This window comes from Parus major, chromosome 4, assembly GCF_001522545.3.
Source record: "Parus major isolate Abel chromosome 4, Parus_major1.1, whole genome shotgun sequence".
Taxonomy (NCBI): Eukaryota; Metazoa; Chordata; class Aves; order Passeriformes; family Paridae; genus Parus; species Parus major.
This window is the reverse complement of record NC_031771.1, coordinates 50,643,765-50,664,681: the sequence shown is the minus strand read 5'-3', so window position 1 is coordinate 50,664,681 and position 20,917 is coordinate 50,643,765. Positions and strand designations below refer to the sequence as shown.

Sequence of the window (20,917 nt, the reverse complement as noted above, 5' to 3'; positions counted from 1 at the left end):
GGCCCCATAAAATAACCATCTAGAGACAGTCCATGGCAAACATCCAGAAACTATTCTTAATGGAATGGAGTTAGCATGAGCTGAGATCATTCTCTAGCCTTGGGAGAAAGAAAAAAAAAAAAAAAAAAAAAAAAAAAGATATGTTTTTAGGAAGAGATTTCCAAAGGGATTATGAGTTGCTCTTTGCAAACAATACAGAGGATTTCCAGTATGCATTGTGCTTTTGCCGAGAACTGTGCCTACAAGGGAGCCAATCAAAGTCCTCTTGCATCTAATGAGGAGGGGGAATCATGTTGGGGAAAGTCCCTTAATGACAGGAGACAATAGCTGTTTGTACTGTGATATATACATAAAACTTTGCCACCAAGGAATCTCTTAAAACGTGATTTTACTTATCTGAGACATTAATCATTGAATAATTAGCATTAGCAGTGAAGCGCATATGTGGGCGAGAAATCCGAAATCTTATTCATGGGATTACTGAAACGTTATTTTTTTTCCCATTATTTGGAAGACAGCGTAAGTACAGAGCTAAAGTAATAAAAAAGATGTGGGCTCTGGAATCTCAGCAATCTTTAATTCAATGTAGCATTTGTTCCGAAGTTAAACTGACATGTTATACTAAACACAGAGGGAGCTGGACAGACAGAAGTCTTGATGCAAAAGGATTATTTTCAAATTTGGTCTCCTAACGGACAATCAGGCCCGCACCCTGAAGGGGTAACGTTGTTAAATTAATCCAAAATAGGGGTCTTCTTTTTTCTGTCGTACCAAAACGTCGGGGCACACCCGGGCAGCTCCGTGTTGCACACACCTCCCGTCCCCGAGCCCGCGCTCAGCCGTCTGCCGCCACACGGCTCGCCCAGCTGGCTGGGGCCCTGCCAGACTCCTGTGTTTCTGTTTGCTAAACAAACGCATCTTACGCACTTCAGCTGCAGATGAAAACAAAATTATGAAACCGGGCTTTTAATGGAAAACCGACTTCTAAAAAACCTGATGTTAGCAATTCCATGTAAGGAACGTAAGAGTTTTCCCTAAGGGCTGCGCCTCTCCAGATCTCGACCTCCTACTCTTTTATTCACCGTTTGACAAAGAGCTCCTCCCGCCCTGTCCCAGCTCCGCGCCAATGGCCGCTCGGCCCCGGCAGCGCCGCCAGTGTCTCCGGGCCGCGCACGTGCCGGGCCCGCGGGCAGCACGAGGTGCGCGGCCCCACGCGCACTTCCCGCGGGGGTGGCGCGAGGAGGCGGCGGCGCCAGCGCGCCGATCCCTGCGCGCGTAAGCGGCCGCTCCGCCCCACTCTCCGCACCCCGAGTGGCTCCTCCCCCTCCGCCCCGCCTCGCGCCGGCGGGGGCGAGACGCGCGAGCGGGCAGAGGGAATCCCTCGGTTTCTCCTGAGCGCGCTCCGCTCTCGCGAGACTTTTCCTGCTCTCCGCATGTCGGCTGGTGCCAGGCTCTCGCGAGAGCGGCGCGGTTCCCACGCCCGGGCTGTTGTGTCTGAGGGGAGAAGCCCGGGCGCTGAGTGGGCGGTGCGCACCGCCCCCCCCTCCCGCCCCGCGCGTGTCTCGCGGGCCCGCGCACGCGCGCTCCGGGCCGCGGGGAGGGGGGCGCTCTCGCGAGAGTAGGAGTTTTGGCGAGAGTTTGTGGAAGATGGCGCCTGTTGTGACAGGGTGAGTGCGGGGCGTTCGCGGCGCCCGCCGTAGCCGTCGCCGCCCGGGGCTGCCTGGCCGAGGTCGTGCCGCGCCCGCCCGCCTGCTCCTCAGCCGCCGCTCGAGGGCATGGGGGGCTGCCCTCCGGACGACCCGCGGGCGGGCCCTGCGGCGCAAACCTCGCGGGGCTGGGGTCCCGCCGGGTGGGCGCACGGAGGAGGCGCCCCGGGTGCCGGCCCGGCAGCGGCCGCGCTCTCCGGCCGCCCTGTGGCGCGGGGGACCCAGCGGGTCTGGGCGCTCACTTTGCTTTCCTTCTCTCCGGCACGGACGCGCCGGTCGGGACTCCGTGCAGGGTCAGTGCTCATCCCGGCTGCTTCGGAGCGGGTTCCCCTCTGAGGGCTCCCAAGGGAGCGGCGGAGCCCAGCTGGGAGGGGACCTGGGGCTGGCACGGGCTGTTCTGCCTTCTCAGTCGCTCCGGCTTGTCCCGCCGCAGGCGGGGGTCCTCCAGGCTCCCCCGGCCACGTACCGGGAGCGCTCGGACAAAGGCTTTTGCTGCTGTGGTTGGAAGTTGAGCGCGGTGCCCCAGCGCCCCTCTCACGGCGGGGCCGGCCGGGGCCCGGCCCGGCGCTGTCACTTGGCGGCGGAGCGCTCCCGGTCGCGCTGAATGCGGACGGGCTCTCCGCCCCTGGTAGCAGGACACCCATTCCGTCAGGCTGGGCGACCGAGGTTCCATTTCTTTCCTCTGTGCACACCATTCCCAGGGCTTTGTTGAGTTTTAGCTGCCTTCCTTCAAGTGCTGCGGTGCAGGGCAGGGTAGCAGCCTCCCTACGCCACTAAGCCACGCTGGATCATAATGAATGGTAGTCTCCATCCCTTTCAACCACACTGGGTAATACTTAATCATGGCTAGCCAGCTGCAGCATGTGTCACTGTAATAAGTGACACCCTCTTAGCCACCTACAGCTGATGAATAATAACAGATCCACTGCTAGTATACAGTACGCAATCACACCTGCAGTGTTACATTGCACGTTGCCGTTGTCGCCACATCTTGATTGCTGCTGCTTATTTTAAGTGCTGTATCCTTAATTTTGGACTATGCTGAGCAGTGTCTGTGACCTCTCTATGTGTTGAGGGAGAGACAGGAGAAGAACAAGCTCTTTCTGTACACCACCTGTTTGTTCCAAATGAATTTTTGTCTGGTTAAAGTACTTCTAGGTCTTTCTAAAACGTGGACCTTATTTTAAGATTTCACAGTGTGTCTGTGACCTTCTGTCTTCCCTGTGGGATTACATTGTCTACAGCATTGGCTCTGTGGTTAGAGAGCAACAGCCTGCTTGGGGGTGGGGTGGAGTTGGAGGTTGATGCTTTTGTTCTCGTGGAGAAGGTAGCATTATGGTATTTTGTTGTTTTGTTTGGCTGCAGTAATGTTTCCAATTCCTCACTCTTGTTTGTCCAAAAATAAATCGAAGCTTTTGCTTGATTTCTCTCTTGATGAAGGCATCTTGTGGCTGATATACAATTTCCCAGTTAAATGTTCTTTAGGAAAGCTAATCTTGTTTGTTATGATTCCTAGAGTGTACTATTTTAGAGGCTGGACTTTAAAGAAGGGAACAAATGCTTTTAAAGTTTGCTATAACTATTAGCCTGTGCTCTAATTAGCAAATAAGTTTTTCCACGTTTCTGTTAGTTTGCTCATCCAAATATTTGGGCTCCATTTCTTTTTGTTTATTGATTATTAGAAGATTATCAGAAGTGTTGTCATGTTTGTGACATTAGTTTTATCCTTTTTAGATGTCTGTTAAATTGTTGACAAAAAAACTGGATTATTTTAAAAACAGTGATCAAATAATCAGAGCAGTAGAAAAAAAAACATTTTAACGAGAGTAAAAAAATAGTGTATAGTTTTGGATTTTAATGCAACATTTATTGTTTAAACCTAGAAGTCAAATAATTCTCTTGAAAAATAATTTTGTTTTCTTATTGTTAAATATTTCAGTGTTGGTAAAATGAAATATGCTAACTTTTATTAATATTGTAGTTATATTGCATGAAGAAGCCTGATTTTTTCTTTTTTTTTTTTTATTAAATGACCTGTTTTTGGAGTGTGGCTCTGATGCTGAGTTGTTTGTGTGTATTAGGATTAAAAAGGAATGATTCTTCAGTAGCTGATTTTTTTTTATTTTTTTTTTCCAAAATAGTTCATATAAGGGATTTTCTTTTTAAGCTGTTCTATAAAAACTTACTTGGACAGGGGGAAAAAAAGTGTTTGAAATTAAAAAGCAATAACTGAAGAATGTAATATGGAAATCCTGCATTGCATTTGAATGGGCATCCCATGGGTACTCAAACTTTGAGGTAGAGCTTATGGCAGCTTTTGCAGTCAGTGTTACCTGAATGAAAAAGCTTTTTTTATTTTCCTGTGAAAAGTGTATGCCTAAGCTTAAGTTATGGTATGTAGGTTTATGCAGTGTTGGAGTGGAATAGTAGGAGTTCACTGCAGCAGTTCTGGGGGGCAGTCACAGTACCTTGCAGCATGTGGCACACTCATGCCGCTGCCTCACAAGGAGCGTTTTGATGAAACTTGCTCATATGTACAGTGTGGCAAGCTAAACTGTACAGTGGCAGAACCAGATACAGTGAGAAAGCAAACAGAAACATGAGATAAGTAACTTAAAATGAATTACTATTCACAACTATTATTTAAAAGAAGTGGATAATTTATGGCTGGGATTATAGGATAGTATTTTTGGGGTTTTGTGAAGTATTTTTGGTTTTGGTTGTGAACAATTTAGGGAAATATCATTTTAAGATGACAAAATGAATGAAAATGCTTCTTTAATTATATTTTGAGTGTAAACCACTTGTTTTTCAATAATTGCTGATATTGCAAAAATACCTGTGGACATCCATTAGCTTGAAAATTGCTCTGCTAAGTCTAATAAAGCCATGTGACAGAGAAAAATCTCTAGTGCCTTGAACTTAATTTTGTAATTTTACAGTGACATAAAGTATGGAATGGTGCCTTCTTAGCAGCCTGGGACAACCTGATCTTTAAAATAGTAGAAGCCAACTTCGAAATAACAGACTGAAATGATAAATAGTAGGCATTGTCTTGAGTACTCAATTACCAGTTAAAACCTCAGTAATAGCAGAATACAATATAGCATTTGGATTATTTTTCAAACAGGTTGAAAAGCCTTGAAAAAGACAAAAATACTTTGAGTAGGCTTATTGCCAGTATGATGGTGGTTTTCCATAGACACTATAAAGCAGAAAATTGTTTTAGTCACATTTCTAAGTAACTAGCTGTTCAAGTTCCGTGTCTGAATTAGTCATCCTGGAGTTCAGTGGTTATGAGGGGTTTCCTGACCCAGAATGCTTAATGATTTAAGGGTAAGGGAAAACTCATGAGATCTGTGATGGCGCAGTAGAATGTTTGGCATCGGTGCTGTGACTTTTGGTGTAGTAGTGTAGATGTGACAGCCATCTGGTCATTTTGTTTCTTTGGTTTTAATGAGAAACATGAAAAAAACTTGTAGAAGTTTTTTGAAAGAGGATGCTGTTTCATGGAGCTCTCCCAACCACAAAGAAAAAGAAGTTGAGAGGTGAAAATACAACAGTTTACCAGAACTTCAACCTCATCTACATCCTGATTAGTAATTTTAGAATGAGGACTTTGACCAGTAAGAGTCCTGAAGTAGAGAGTGAAGTGGATGCTGCTCAAGAAGTGAGATGGAGAAGGACTTGTGTGATCCAGCCATAGGCTAAAAAAAGCTGTTGAGAGAGGAATGTTCATAAGGATCAGATCTGGATCTTGAAAGATGAAGAAGATTGCTTCACTGTTTCAGGTGTGAACTTCTGTGGTCACATAATAAAATTTCAGCTGCTAGAGGGATATCTTAGTGATGTGATGGGCGTTGCTAGGATCTCAGCAGCAGGTTGTTTCTAGGACCTATACAGAACCTAGATTTGAGGGCTAATGTTTAGTTAAATTCAGGACTTGAAGTAGTGGAAAGGAGACCAACGCAGTGGTGGAATTAGCAATACCTTTACGTTGCTGTGCTGAGCTGATAGTGAGGCATCAGTATTGGAAAAAAGAGACTCAATCTGGTGTGTTGACTTGGACAAACACAGGAGATAGGGAGTAGAAAGAATATTTCTGATTGATAGCAGCGAGTTCATAGTTGAATTTGAATCCTGGCCCTGGATAGAATGAAGACAAATGGAAAGGGATGCAAGACAAAAGCCAATGAAGTGATTCATAAAATAATACAGGTGAGCAAGGAGGATGAGTCATGACAGCAGCACCAAGGGAATGAGGGAGAGTTATTTCTGTAAAAGAAGCATTGCTGATAGTCTTGGGCGACAGACAGGTCTAGGACCATAACAATTACATACCGATTCTGAGCCTCGTCATAGGGCTAGGCTGCAAGAGATTTTAGAATGGTTTCATTGAAGCCTAAGGAGTGGAAAAAAAGATGATGTAGACTATAGGACTAGAATTCATGGATGAGTTCTTCAGGCTACAGTTTTTACTGTCACTGAAGGTTTAAACCGTGCTTATTAAGATTTGAGTAGTAGCATAACTACAGTTATTGTATTGTGTATATGTACCTGAGGAATGTTAAAGATTTGGGAAAACTCGTTTACAATCAAATGAGTAGATGGTTTTGTGTGACTTGTTATCAAGGAATATGAGCTGTCTTAAGTCAGACTATTGGGAAATCCTTGTGAGCACTGTATTCTTGAAGGAGTCTTCTGAAATGCTGGCAAATACTATTAAGCTTTTGTGCTTTCAGTAGAAGCAATTTTATGGACTTAAGGTCTTAATTTGGATTTTATTTGCTTTTGCTGTTTATTCATTGTATTAAGTAGCTCTTTGTTGTTTGACTTACTCTGGTTGATATGGAGCACAAAGAAAGTTTGAAAATAATCTTTCTGTAGCTTGATTTCTCCAGAAATAATCTGTAGACTATTGTATTTGGCATAGTATGTGTGGGCTTGTTACAGCCAGTTAAAAGGCAATATCCTTTTCTGATATCTCTTGGCAAAAATTGTTCTCTTTTAAGTATTGTTCTGTATTATGAATTGCATAATGATCATGGGTTTGTGAATGAGAGTGAGTTTTTTTCCTCTGACTTGCTAATTTCTGTTTTGCAGTAATAATTTATTTTAGGACTATTTTTCATTATTTTGAACTCAAATTTTTATGTTTAAAAATACTCTGAAAAGAAAAGCAAGTAGGCTGTAGGTGTGTGTAAAGTCTTCCTAAAAGACTTGTGGTGCCTTCACAGGTAAAGATTTTGAAAAAAGGTTTTATAGTTACTAATTCATTGTGGGTGAAGATTACAGTTAGGGTGTAGTGTGTACCTGTTCTGTGCTATGTTTGGTTTTAGATAAACTTGGAAAGATAGGTTGTCATTTTGAATTGTAAAATACATATTTAATACAAACAAGTATTCTATCTTATGCATTTTGTCAGAATCTCTCTTGGGATGAAGAATGCAGTTTATGCACAGTATTAGTTTGATATTTGGAGAGCAAATCATGTCAGCAGAATTCTGAAGTTTCAGGACATCAATTTTCTGTGTTTGTAATACTTGCAACTCAGAATTCTTTGGATGTTAATTGCAAGCACATTACTGTAACTGAACTATAGGGCACTAATGTGCTGAAATACTGCCTCCCAAGAGCATTTCATACAGAAGGTGTATTTTAAGTGGTGTTGTTTTGTTTTGTTTTTTTTTAGTTTGTTATTTCAATGTTTCTAAAAATTGGGCAGTTGTGTATGCTGGCTTTTATAGAATTGCTTGTTTTCATCTTTTGTATTTAGGTGAAAAAGAGAAAAAGGTAAATGTCAGCTATATTGTCAGATGAGAGCTTAATTCTGTTGACAAAAGTGGATATGCCTTTTAAGTCTGTAGTATTTCAAGGCAGTTGTATAATTATAAATTATATTCTTATCTCACTAAACTTCCATTATTTTAATGTGGAAATGCTTATAGCATCCTTGCCATGAACATAATTGCATTAATTAGCAGTTAAGATTATGTGAGGTTAGGAAATAATACAGAATTATGGTTATCTTTTGTAATAAAATTCAGAAATTGAAACAGCCAATACATATCTTTGATGAGGAAGTTATTAATAGAAGCAGTTTCTATATTCCTATATTCTTACTTAGTCTTGGAAAAGTAAGGATTAAACTTAGAGTTTCTCATTTCCTGGGGTTCTACTTATGTGGTGTTCTCTACTCATAATTTGTGTATTTATTTTGTGGTTGCACCTTTTACAAAAATGTTAAGTAAGCTTTACAACCCGAAGAAACTCTTCAGTCACCTTTGCTATGTCACATCACAGCCATTTTTCACAGCCTCTTTATACTGTTTAAAATAATTTTATTTTCTGAAAAATAGTTCATGCTGTTGAACTGCACTTTTGTTATCCAGATGGTGACATATGGCCATGTATCTTCTTGCTTTTATGCTTGTAAATGCATAAACTACATATTTGTGGTTGTAGACTTTTTTACCAGGAAGGAAAAGAACATAAGCGTTTCAGTATGTACAGTGTGAGAAGTCTCTTGATTAAGCTTGCAGATTTGGATCCTTAAAAGAGACAGAGATGGTTACTATTTATGTAATATATTCTAATATTGTATATGTATTAAAATTATATATAAAATATAAAATGAAGACAAAGATACTGGTTTTTTAGTATTTTTATTTTTTAAAAGCTTGACTGATCTATAAAATTTTACTATAAGATATAATTACCATGTTTTACTATTTGATTAATAAGATTGTTTAATGAATGGCACGCTTCTGGGACGTGATTTGTTCTCTCTAAAGCAGCATGAACACTTCAGTCAACAGCACGTGTCTTCAGGAAGCTTGCGAGGCTCTTTTTTGAATGTCTTTTTATGTAGATAAGTCTTGAAACATTCGTGTTGAATTGAAATACGTATTTCCGTAGTTATTTAAACTAAGAGAAGCCCTGCAGAATGATCTTGGCTAGTTAGAGGACTGGGCAATCACCAGATGTGAAATTTAACAAGGGCAAGTGTTAGGGATGGGGCAGCTGTGGATGTGCATAGGCAAGGGAATGGGGGGCTGCAGAAAGGGACCTGGGGGTCATCGTTGACAGAAAGTTGCACACGAGTCAGCCGTGCCCTGGCAGCCAGGAGGGCCAAGCGTGTCCTGGGGGGCACCAGGCCCAGCACGGCAGCCAGGCAAGGGAGGGGATTGTCCTGCTCTGCCCTGAGCTGGGGCAGCCTCACCTCAAATGCTGCGGGCAGTTTTGGGCACCACAAGGTGAGAAAGATGTAAAGCACTTGGAGAGCATTCAAAGGAGTACCATGAAGATAGTGAAAGGTCTAGAGGCAAAATCATGTGAGGAATGACTGAGATCAGCTGTCTTAATCAGTATGGAGGAGACCAAGAAGAGACCTCATCATAGCCTAGAGCTTTCTCACAGGGGGAAGCACATGGGCAGATGCTGATCTCTTCTCTGGTAACCGGTGACAGGATGCAAGGGAATGGCCTGAATTTGTGTCAGGAAAGGTTTAGGTTAAGTATTACAAAAAGGTTCCCCAGGGAAGCGGTCACAGCACCAGGCCTGACAGAGTTCAAGAAGTATCTGGACAATGCTTTCAAGGCACATGGTGTGAATCTCGGGGTATCCTGCATGCGGCCAGGAATTGGACCTCGTGATCCTGGTGGATCCCTTCCAGCTCAGGATGTTCTATGAGTCTGATTCTAAAGTTGTTTACATGCTTCACTTGGAAAACATGAAGACTTTATAGTGATAGTGGTTATGGTGTAACTTTTCTTCATTTGTTTCTTATTCAGGAGCAGGAGTTTATCTCCATTTTGTTGTAATGCATGACTAGCTTGTATGCAGTGGTATTTCATCTGTGCATTGAAAATCCAGAACACTTTCTCAAATAGGCAATAAGCTGTATTGGCAACTAATAATTTTTAACTGCTCTGTGTAAGATCACAGCTGGTTGTTCTTTTAATTTTTCTAGTTCTTGTAGGTTGGATTAAAGGGTATATGCTACAATGGATCCTAGTTAGTGTTTTGGTTATTAATCTCTTACAGTTATCTGATTAGAGGAATGAATACCTAATTTTTTTCCTTTATGAGTACAGACAAATACAGACATTTTTCTTAATGTGCTAGGAAAAAAAAGTCTTTCTGCTTTTATTCTTGGTAACATTGCTTGGTCTGTAGGGCCTTTCCTCTGCACTTTGTTTTTTTCAAAACCATACTTGTGGCATATTTTTAGTGTGTGGTGTTTTGGGAGATTACCAGGAAAAGTTGGTATCGAACTGAAACTTGATCAGGCTGCCGTGAAATTCAGAGTTTTCCAAGCCTGAAAGAGGGAATTGGATTGTGCAAAATACTTCTCCCTAATTTTGCCAAACTGTAGAAACTGCATAGAATAAAATACTCTCTTCAGAAGATATCCTGCTTTCCTTTTCCTGGCAGCTCTTTTTTTTACTCTGTAATTTAATTTTTTCTGGGAGCAGCGGCAAAGGATCTTGCAGGCAGTGTTTGCAAGTTGCAAATTGTGGATTAGGAGCTGCCAGTGTAGAAAATAAGGTTACAGTTGTTTGCTCAGCAGAAGACTTTGTGAAACTAAGCTTTTGTCAGTTATTGATTACAGGGGAGTTTGTCTTGGTAAGATGGTGAATCTTACATAAAGGGAGCTTCAAAATTAAGGTTTTGGAGTCGTGGAGGTGCTTGTACACACTCTGAGTTTATGCCATTGTGGAAGAGTTCTAAGGCTAGGCAGAATAAATAATAATTAGTCTTACTCAGTTATTGTTGTTGTTCCAGCTGTCTGCGTAAAAGCTCTTCGTGTCCTGAACATGAAAAAACAAGCACAAAACCCTAGTGACTTGCCAAGGTCAAACAGTCTGTGGAGAGGTGGAAATAGAATTACTGTCTTCTACCTCTGTTCTTGTACTTGGTGTAGTTATGGGCTGTTTACTGAGTTTTGACAGGTGACATTATGTTGTCTCTCCCAGCTGTGGCCATGAAAGCTGGTCAGGAGAAATCAGACTTCCTTAGGTTTTTCATCTCCATAACGGAAAGGTATGGTACAGAATACTTGAGTGACTGTATTCATCCATAATGTGTTCTGGTTATAGAGAACAGTATTGGAGTGGACACTAGAGAGATGCTGCTCTCTTACATAATTGAGACAGATGTGATGGTTGGGGCATGACCAGTAGATAAATGTGCCATGTAATAAAATGAAGTGGTGCTCCAGTGTGCTGTTGCCATGCCTTTATACTGCTGAAGAAATTATTCTGTATAGGTACTTATTTTCAAAATCAAAAATATTTCATTATTTTCCAAATCTGCCACCCAGCTCTGATTTCAGTGGTGAGTGTCAGAACTCAGAAAGGAAAAGGCTTTGGTGAAAGACTGCTGTTATTCTCCATGTGTGTGCTTCTTTTCATGCTTAGTTTTGTAGTATATATATAGTGATGACTAGTAAAATCCTCAATAATGTAATATCTTCCAGAAGTTACGGGGATATATCAAAACTATTTTGGACTTGTCTTTTTGTCCAAGTGTTTTTCTGGCCAAATTCTTTTCTTCTGCTGTTCAGTACTTTGTCAGCATTGAGTCCTGGGGTGTTCTTGATGTGGTGTAGTTTGTTGGGGTTTTTTTTTTTTTTGTTTGGTTCGTTGGGGTTTTGTTTGTGTTGGGGATTTTTGTTTGTTTTTTTAATTTTCTTTTTGCATTCAATTTTTGTTTTCCATTTACTATGGCATAGTTGATGTTGCATTTGGTTTGTTTTGTTTATGTGTACATTACAAATTCATCACAATAAGTGAGAAGCATGGGGAGCTGTTAATCAAAATAAGTATATGGGATTAGGCTTCCTCTTTGGAAGAGACTTGTAGCATTCTTGATGTGTTGTGACAAACTGTTTTAGTCAGCACAGATGATACTGAGATGGAATTCTGATCATGGTATAGAAGTTCAAGGGTTCTTTGTATAAGTACTATATTTACAAGAGTGACCTCTCTTAATTGTTTTGCTGTTGATTATGGAGGTAACATATCTCTCAGTTTGTCTGTAAGAGTGATAGAAGAATATGTTAAGCAGAGAGAAAAAGCAGGCAGTTCTCAAGAGCTAAAGCAAATTTTTTGATCTAAGAGGCACCTGAAGCAGGAAAGGTATGAGAAGCTATTCTGATAATCTGTTTTAATTAATAATATAGATGTTGGCCAGGCTTATGTTCAGTTTTGATAATACAGTAGATAAGATTAGTGTTCCCAGTGCTTACATTTAGATAGCAGCACTCTCAAAATACCAAGAACTGTGTTAAAACAAATGTGAGAACTATGCCAAAACAAACGTCAGAACTTTCTGCAAAAACTTACTTTTTTTTTTGCAATGGGCAAAATACCTGTATTTCACAACAGTTATCAGGCAAAACAAAGGAGTCGTTATGAAATAAGGTTTAAAAAAGTTTTACTTAGTTTTACTCCCAGTCAGCTTGTTGAAGTGATAAATCATACTTCAGATGGTAGCAAAGGAAAAGTAGACCAGGCCTTTACAGTAATTTGTGACTGTTAAAGTCTACTAGAAAGTATAGGGGAACTCTTGTTACTGGATCCCTTGTGCTATAAGGGTAGTAGTCATTCTTTTTGACTGCCTGCATCTGCATGTAGCTTTTGAGACTGCAGTAAACAAAAGGTGACCTCAGAAGATACACTGAAGGTACCTCTCAAAACAGAGTTTGAAGCCAGTCCTTATATGAGCATTCCTTGGACATAGCCTGAATTTCCATATGGAAATAGTGTAGAAGAAAAGCTCTGGGCATATCCCTTGTTTTTCCAATGTTTCTGAAAAAAATCTTATTATTTTTTTTGACTGTTAAATATTTAGCAAATAATAAGAAAAACTGAACTGACCTTACTGCCTTAATGTCTCACCATATTGGTGGATGGCACTTAGGGTTAGCAGTAGACTGGTTAGACTTGTCAGTTTGCATAATCATGAAAGTACTATTGCATCAGGTTAAATTTAAAAGTTTATCTTTTTCAGTTTAACTAGTCCTCTAAAAAAAGCCAAACCAAAAACAACAGACCTATGTTTACCAGAAGGTATTAGGCAGTGATGAATATTGTATATGTAGAGATAAGAGACTTCTTCACTTACTGACAGTTTTCCTCTGTCCTTAGGATTCGAATTGTGAATATCATTGTTGGAAGTATTCAGCAGATTTTACTGGTGGCACTTCTGATATTTACTTTGTGGTGTTTAGTATTCTACCTAATTGTAGAATAGATTTTTCAGTAATGATATTACATTTTGTAAGATGAATAATACTATCCTGCCATTGTACAAATTGAGTTCCTAGCTAATATTTTCTCTTTTTTTGTTTTGACATTATTTGAAAAATATATATAGCCAGTGCTTGACATTACTTTCCTCTGATTCCAGTTTATATCTGCTCAGTTCTGCTTACTCTTGTTACATATAAAGCATACTGAAATAATATAGGGTATTGTATTTTGCTTAGTCATTTTCAGTTGTGTTCTCTCCTGAATTTTGTGAGCAGCTCTCAGTTAGCTTTGCTTCTGGATAGTTTTTTTATTTTATTTTCTTCCTTCTTTAATTATTTTTAATGGAGTAGCACACCAGAATACTTTCCCTGTTTTTTGTTTTTTTCTATGAAGTTTCTGTGTAAGCCTCATTCTCTTTGTTCCTGGGCAATCCGTGTTCACTTAGGTTTGTCCAGAGCAATACTTTCAGACTACTTACTAACACTGTTGTTCCTTATTTCCCTTAAATTTTGCTGTTACTAGCCCTAAGGATTGTGGTGTACTTGGAGCATCACCACAACCGTTATCTACAGAGCAGGGAAGTCACTGTTGCTACTCAGCTAGTGTGATAATCTAACAACTGTATGTTTTAAATCAAGTCCAAACCCTATTTTTTACTTTTGGAAACTTTAAACATGGCTTTGTCAGTGTATTGGATTATGAGAGGGGATGTCTAATAAGCACTTGTATGTGATTTCTCTCCCCCCTTGAGAACTGATGAGGATTGGAGAGAGAATAAAATCTGAAGAATTCAAGAACGTGAGATATCTCTTGTAACAAAAGGCAAAACATTGATGTGGAGAGAGAAGCGTAAAACGTAAGTTATTGGTAAAGCCAGAGAAAGATCCACTGTGAACTATTGTGAAGGCAGGAAATATATTTTGGGAGAAGGAAGAAGACAGTGAGGGATCACTTCATTTTAGAGGAATTATCTTTTTTGCTTTTTCCACCCTTCTTTCTTTTGAAATGTTTCAATCCTCTTCATGTATGGGAAGTTACTACTATTTTTTATCCTTTTGCTACACTAAAGAGAATGGGTAAAATAGATCTTTGAATTAATGCAGGCTGCAGTCTGTTGCTAGTGGCTTTGTTGGGTGTATATTGAAAGCTGTGAGAAGCAGGACACTTTGTTCTTACTAACATGGTGTATTTCTAAAGCAACAGAGCAGGGAGAAAGGATTGTTTTTGAAGTGATGAAAGCAAATAAAGTTAAGCTGAGACCAGGTTAAATTCAGTAAATAAGCATTGCCCACAAGGTGGTGGGTGTGTGTCTGTGTGTATATAGATACACTTAAAAGTGTTTGTTATACAGCTTTAATATACAACTTGGATTTATATTTACTATACAGACAGTTTCTTCTAACATAAGATGGGTTAAAAGAGCATGTGTGATGTTCCACCTAAAATTGTAACTGTTCTTTTTGCCTGGTTCAGTGGTTGAATGTGAGTATTTGATTTGCTTTTAATACCTTTTCAGAACCCTAGGCCTTAGTCTAAAGCATTTCTCATTTTGGATCAAAATTTAAAAGTCAAACAGGCATATCCCTTGGATATCAAAATTGAATAATTGTTCCAGCCAGCAAGGCTATAATGTGTGCAACCTTGCTTCTTTGGTTAAAGGTTTGTTCCTTTGATAAAAGGAATCTTCAAACTATCAGTCTTGCAACACTGGTCCATAGTTGGAGAAACAGGAAGCAAACACTTCAGCATTGTCCCAGATCACCATTGCTCTTTCAGTCTGTGGTGTCTTCCTTTATTTCAGCTGCTTTCTTAAAGTCTTTCTTGGAAGCGAAAAGTAGCTTCATGCAGTTTTCCTAAGAGTAGAGTCATTTATCAGCTTCTCCTTTGCCAAATAATCTGTAATGGAATCCACTACATTTTCTCTGCCTGAGGCTGTTTATTGTATTGGCCACTTGATTTTGACTTGCTGTCTTGATTGCTTATTCTATCTGTTTTCTGCAGTGTTGTAGTTAATTGTAGCTGTTAGAAACATCTTGAGGACTCTAAGTTCAAAGTGCCCTAGGTCCTGGCTCAGCGTCTTTCCTGTAAGTAACCTGTATTCACCTGTCGTTCAAGCTGCTTGCGAGCTGTTGGGTGGCATATGGGTCCAGGGAGCCCTTTTAGCAGGGCTCTAGTATAACTTAAAGGGTGGACTTTGGTTTTCATTGTAAAACCAGCCAGGATAACTGGAGCTCTTTATGCTCCTTGTGTTTTGGGAAGAATGGTGTGCTGAATGTTGAGTGTAATTCAGGTTTGTCCCAAGGTGTGCTGGCATGGCCAACCAGATTTAGAGCTAGTTAAAGGATCATATCTGAAAAGCTGTTGGGTGTCTGTCATGGCATTGTTTGTGTAGTTAATGAAGATTTATTTCCTAAAGGGCATTATGCTTTGTAGTTGCCAGTCTCTTGGGGGAAACTATAAAATCCTTTCCTTTTTAAAAAAACCCAAAAAATCTACTTGATCCAGAAAACTCCACAACACCACTCCTTTGCTGCCCTCCCTGAAAAAAAATTACCAGTAGAAATTTATTACGCTTTCCCTTAAAGTTTGTGGTTAATTTTATTAATAAGCATTTGTATTATCATGCCATACTTGACAGCTGGTTTCTGTGGTGTTCTATTGCAGCACTTTGGTCAGCAGTGAGGTCCTGTGGCTGCTGAACTGTGTGATTTGCAGGCTTTGCAAGTGTCAATCCTGTATGAACCTGGATTTACTGATCTGTTAAAACTGAATTTTAATTCTGGAGTGGGATGACACTTTGAGGCTGATCATATTGATGATCTGTAGTTGCCTTGGGATTTCCTTGCACTGAACTGAAAATAGTCACAGATGGGAGAACGTTCAGGAGAGGTATTAGGCTTGTGTGGTTCTTACTCTTCTTCAGCTATCCATTAATCCTACTGCTGGAAATGGAGAAATGGATTGCTGGAGCCTTGGCCCGGATAAGAATAACCCGTGCATCCACTAGCAGTGGGAGCAGAAGGCCCTGCGCCCCTCAGTGGATTGTCTTAACTCTATCCTTCTTCCTCCTCCCTGCCTCACTTTGTAATAGCAGAAGGGAATGGAGAGGAATGGGTGGATGCTGGTCTGGGGCTGGGAAACAGAATGAACTCTCTGAAGGTAGATAATGATGTATATGTGTGTGGTGGCAGTTGTCTCTTGAATTTTCTGCTGCTGCAAAGACATTGAAGAGATTTTGGAGATGGGAGAAGCAGATTTTGCTATCTCAGTGTACAAGTTTTTGTCTGATTCTTTACGTTTTATTTATTGGGGTACGGAAACATTGAGTGGCTTCTCTGTTTTACAAATGTTCTTTTATTTAGCTGTAGGGAAGTTGTTCTTCCCCCCCCAAGGGAGTTTCCTGTGTTTATGGAAAAATAAAAAACAGAAGTGAAAAATACCTCAAGCTTCCAAACCTGTCTCTCACGTTTCACTTCTCCCACTACCTTTCTTGTCATACAGCTAGTTCAGCAGTCCTTCCCTTGCCCCATAGCAATGCCATCTATCTAAAAAGCTAGACACTGTCATAGGAAATATGGTAGCTAACTTGGCACACCAAATTATTACAACAACCTGTGAACCACTGGGGAAATAAAAAAAAATTTACACAGTGCTACACTTTTCTGGTGTTTTTCTTTAACTTGCCAGAATGTTTTATTAAGCTTTTTTCAGGCTAGTAAATATAACATAACTTTGATACCTGTTCCAAGAGGTTTATAGTTACAAATAAATTCAGTATGCAACTCATGGGCTTTTTCTTGTTTAAAAATCCACTTAAGGCAGGGAACCTAAAATTGTGTGTAACTCAACAGTTAAGTTGCATTTCATAATGTGTTACTGTCACTAGAAATTCTGGAGACCCTCTGTGTACAATCTGACTATAGAGCAAATGGTTTCTCTATTTCGTATGCCTAGGTGAGCAGTATGTAGATAACATACTACATTCAATACGAATGCTGTCTTCTTGGTATTTAATTTTTCCCACAACCATATAAAATAATTTAAGCAGTTCAAAACTCATATTCTGAATTTCCTTCATTTGTTTAGACTGTGTTTTGTGTATGTTCTCTTGTCATGTAACTGGTTTGTGAGTTTTTAGTCTCTTAAATTGTTCTATAAATGGTAGGACTAAAGAACTTCTCTGTCTTGTACATTTGTGCTTTGTATGGTGAGGAAAGTTTATGGGACAGTACCATGAACTCCTTCATCCCTTTTGGGCAAAGTGTAGTTTTTAATGGCTCTAAGGCATAAGCTTACTGTCTAGACAAGTGGCACATGCAAAGTGATCAGCTGTGAACCAGTAATTGCCAAATTCTGCTTTGTCTTTTTCAATGACTTTGGAAATGTCTATCCAGCTTCCAGTTTTCAGAAAACCCATAGCAACTTAATTTCTTTAAAAGCTTTTTTCTTCTTTTTAGGCTTAGTTAATACTGATTTATGGGCACCTAAGTTATTGCAGGAATGACTATTACATTTATTAATTGTACTAATACAGTACTAAGCCTGCCTTGTGGACAGTGTGCCATATTTTCCAGAATGCATTAATGCGTTGAAGAAAAGATACCATTCTCTAAAACAGTGAATTCTAAGTGGCAACTTCTAATATAGGTTATCCCTTGACTTTCTTTTGGGTGAGACTTTTTTCCTTCATTTATCTTGGCTGTGTGGCTAGCTGTATATTTTCATTCCATCATTCAGGTTATCTATCTGATTGTTGAACTTTAATGATTGCATTTGTCAATTTTTCTTCTGTTTTGGAGAGTTCAGTCTGCCCTGTTTGAGGCAGCAATGAACAGAAATTTCAGGAAGGAGATCTCTCTAGAGACTGCCGTGTTCCACATACTACATACTTGGTAATCCTGTGCTGGTAATCATTTTTAGCTGGTCAAAGTATGCTTGACAGGGTTGGTAGCTGCTAACTGAAATGACAAATTTGGTTGTTCAGTGCTTTAAGACAGTTCTGACAATTTACGTTCCCTTATGGCCTGAACGTACTTGGAAGGATGAGACTGTTTTGAAAAGAGGTTGGGCTCAGAGCTCAGCAGTTGGGAGCCTTCACAACACTGCTTAGGCACGCTTTTCGTGCTGTAAAATCCTTGCAAAAAAATTGCCAGCACAGGCGTTATTCTGGGAAAGTCGTGTGGTAGCAGTCACAGGTTCAAGATCATGCAGAAGTTAAATGCTGTTGGGTAAATTTTTTTTAAAAAAATAATAGTTCCTTAAATACTTAGAATACCTAACTTAAGTTTGTCTCAAAAAAACATTCTTGTTTTCAAACTGGCTTCATGGTTTATAGTCTACCTCATTAAGATGCAAGGAGAAGTTTTACCAGTAATTTGCATTTGTGTGGAGTTTAAACTTGACAAACCTGAAAAGCAAGCCTCCTTGAATTAAGTATGATTCACACAATTTCCATTTTAAAAAATGGACAATAATAACTGCTTTGCATTTGTGCTCTTCAGATTTTTTTCCTTATGAAAAATGCTGCATAAAAGCTGTTAGGGCACAATAGGAGCATGTGTGACTGTTTAAGAGAGCTGTAATACTATAACACAAAAAAAAACTATGATAAGGTGTTCGCTTGCTGACATTCCAGCCATGTAATCTAATCTTTTCATATGGTTATTGTAAATGTACTGTGATAAGGAGGAGTAAAAGTTTATTATTGGAGTGTCTGTTTAACTATCTTCTACAGGGATCATTGACCCAGTTACTATAACAGTTAAAAGTATTATCCTATTTGATGGTAAGCATTGTGGAGATTATATTTCTCTAGCAATTTATTTCTAAATATTTTAGTTTTACAATTATAAGTGGCAATAATTAGAAGTAGCTTCTAGCTTATAAAATTTAAACAGAAATAGAGTTTTTGCTGTACTTACCCTATTTTTGTTTTTCTCCTTCAAGTCAAGTTTTTTTTTAAATGGGAATATGACCTCCTGTCTGTCCTATATCAGAATGCTCTACTAATTATTGCAGGGGCTGTAGTTGCAGTGTAATTTAGTATCTTAAAAACTTGGCATTTAGCTGTAAATTAATTCAACAACAATGACAAAAAGTCCAAAGCTGTCAAATCTTTTAAAACATCTGTTTTTCTCAAAACACAGGTTTGTGAACTGTAGATGGAATATTACCTAATTTTGCTATCTATGCAAGTTATGTGACTCTAGAGGTTTAAGAATAATTTGCTTGTACTAAATGCTTCCTAGTTAGAGACCTTCAGCACAATCACGGGGAGAAAGCCTAGCACTGGAGAATGGCCTCCAACTGATTTAGTTGTCCTAGAAAGTTGAAAAAGAGCCTTCTCATTCACTTTAGTTTCTGGGATGTGTTTATTGCTGCTGTTTTTATATTCATGGGATGATGTATTCATAAGCTTAATTACGAAACAATACACTTGAGTTTGACTAATTCTAGGATACTGACAGCTCATTTTGTAACTGCGCCCAGTTAATGTTAGTGTAACCATGTAATTCCTGGGTGATGCAAGAAAACATCTGATATCTAGGAAACCCTATAATTTTGTAACACAGGTTGGTGCCAAATACAGCTTTGTTAAAAGGTATACGTATGCACAGGTTTTGTGTCATCAGTTTAATCTACTGAGGAGATAAATTTTATTTACCAATTTGGAAATTACTGTTTGCATGGCAACCTGCTTTGTTGCTGATAACCTATTTTCTACTTGCAAACTGATACAATTTTTGAATTGTTTTACAAGTCTAGGATCAGTGGGTGAGACATAGCTCAGTGAAATAAGCTTATAGAACTCTAGCAGTTTACTTTTATTGAATATAAGGAGCTGCTTTATTATTGCATTTTGAAGGTTCACAGTACAGAAGTTGGAGGAAGAAAGGGAATAAAAGGAGAGGGCTTGTACTGTAATAATATTGTGTAAAAAAAAAAATAAAAATTATATTGTATAAAAAATGTTGCCTGAAAGTGACTGAGTTGCTGGAGGAGGTAGATGATAGGGAATTGTCCCCATTTCTTAGTGGTGTTTTTTAGAAGTGTGAAAATACAGTAAAAATGTTTAAAACTGGCTCTTGAAACTTCCCTTGGAGGGCTAGGCACTGCTGTCAGAGCTTACAGTTCCTAAAACAAGACTAATTAAGGGAGTATGTGAACTGTTTTTTGTTGGCTTTTTGCTATTAATGTTATTGTTAGTAACATTATTTACAATAACATTAAGGGAGTCTAATTTGAAGGTAGGGGTACACAGGTTTCTAACAGTGTCCTGCTGCTGAAGTAGGTGGTCACGTTCTCCTGAGTGTGCCTGTTGATTGCACTGAGGTGATGCTGGCATTCACTGGGATGGTGACTGAATCAATGAAGCCCCCTTTCCTTTACATCTCTGACCTCCCCAGAAAGATAGGTCTTTTTTCTGGATTACTGGTTTGAATTTATCCGTGGTAAGGTCTGACAAGTGCTGGAATTTGGTGTTTGACGGTAGGTCAGTGCAGCTGGGGGAAGCTGGCAGGCAAGACCTGTTTGGCAGTGACAAATCAGCTCAGCTGCCTCTGAAGCCACAATGCAACTGTGAACTGGAGCAGCTGGGATACTGGCACGTTTGCTTGCCCTGACCTAGCAGAGAGAGGTGGGAAAGGCATTTGTGATGGTGGTGACTTAAACTGTCACAGCAAGACTTGTCAGAGTTGGTCTGCTTAAACCTTAGAGATGTCACTTTACTTAGCTGTCACTTTGCATTTAAGTTCTGACTGCACTTGGGCTGAGAGTCTTATAGGTATCCTAAGCTAAGCTTCAACTAAGGATGTTAGTCTCTTAGTAAGATCTTTCAATTTTGCTTAAGACTTGCATTTTGCAAGTAATTTTCTGTACTGAGTTTCCTCTGTTTTCTTGCATTATAGTTCTTTCCAATTAGAGTTACAGGCTTGCTTAGCTGCTCCTGTAATC

The 20,917-nt window shown here is 39.7% G+C and overlaps 1 protein-coding gene across 1 annotated transcript in view; it reads left to right on the top strand.

Annotated features, from left to right (window-relative positions):
* The first annotated feature begins 1,601 nt into the window (after nucleotides 1–1,601).
* The window catches only part of RBPJ (recombination signal binding protein for immunoglobulin kappa J region), a 59,351-nt gene continuing 40,035 nt past the window's right edge, over nucleotides 1,602–20,917 (top strand). Inside the window, exon 1 of the mRNA XM_015623959.3 lies at nucleotides 1,602–1,667. Within this exon, the coding sequence (XP_015479445.1) occupies nucleotides 1,648–1,667 (20 nt within the window). The 5' untranslated portion in view covers nucleotides 1,602–1,647. The remainder of the gene's footprint in view (nucleotides 1,668–20,917) is intronic.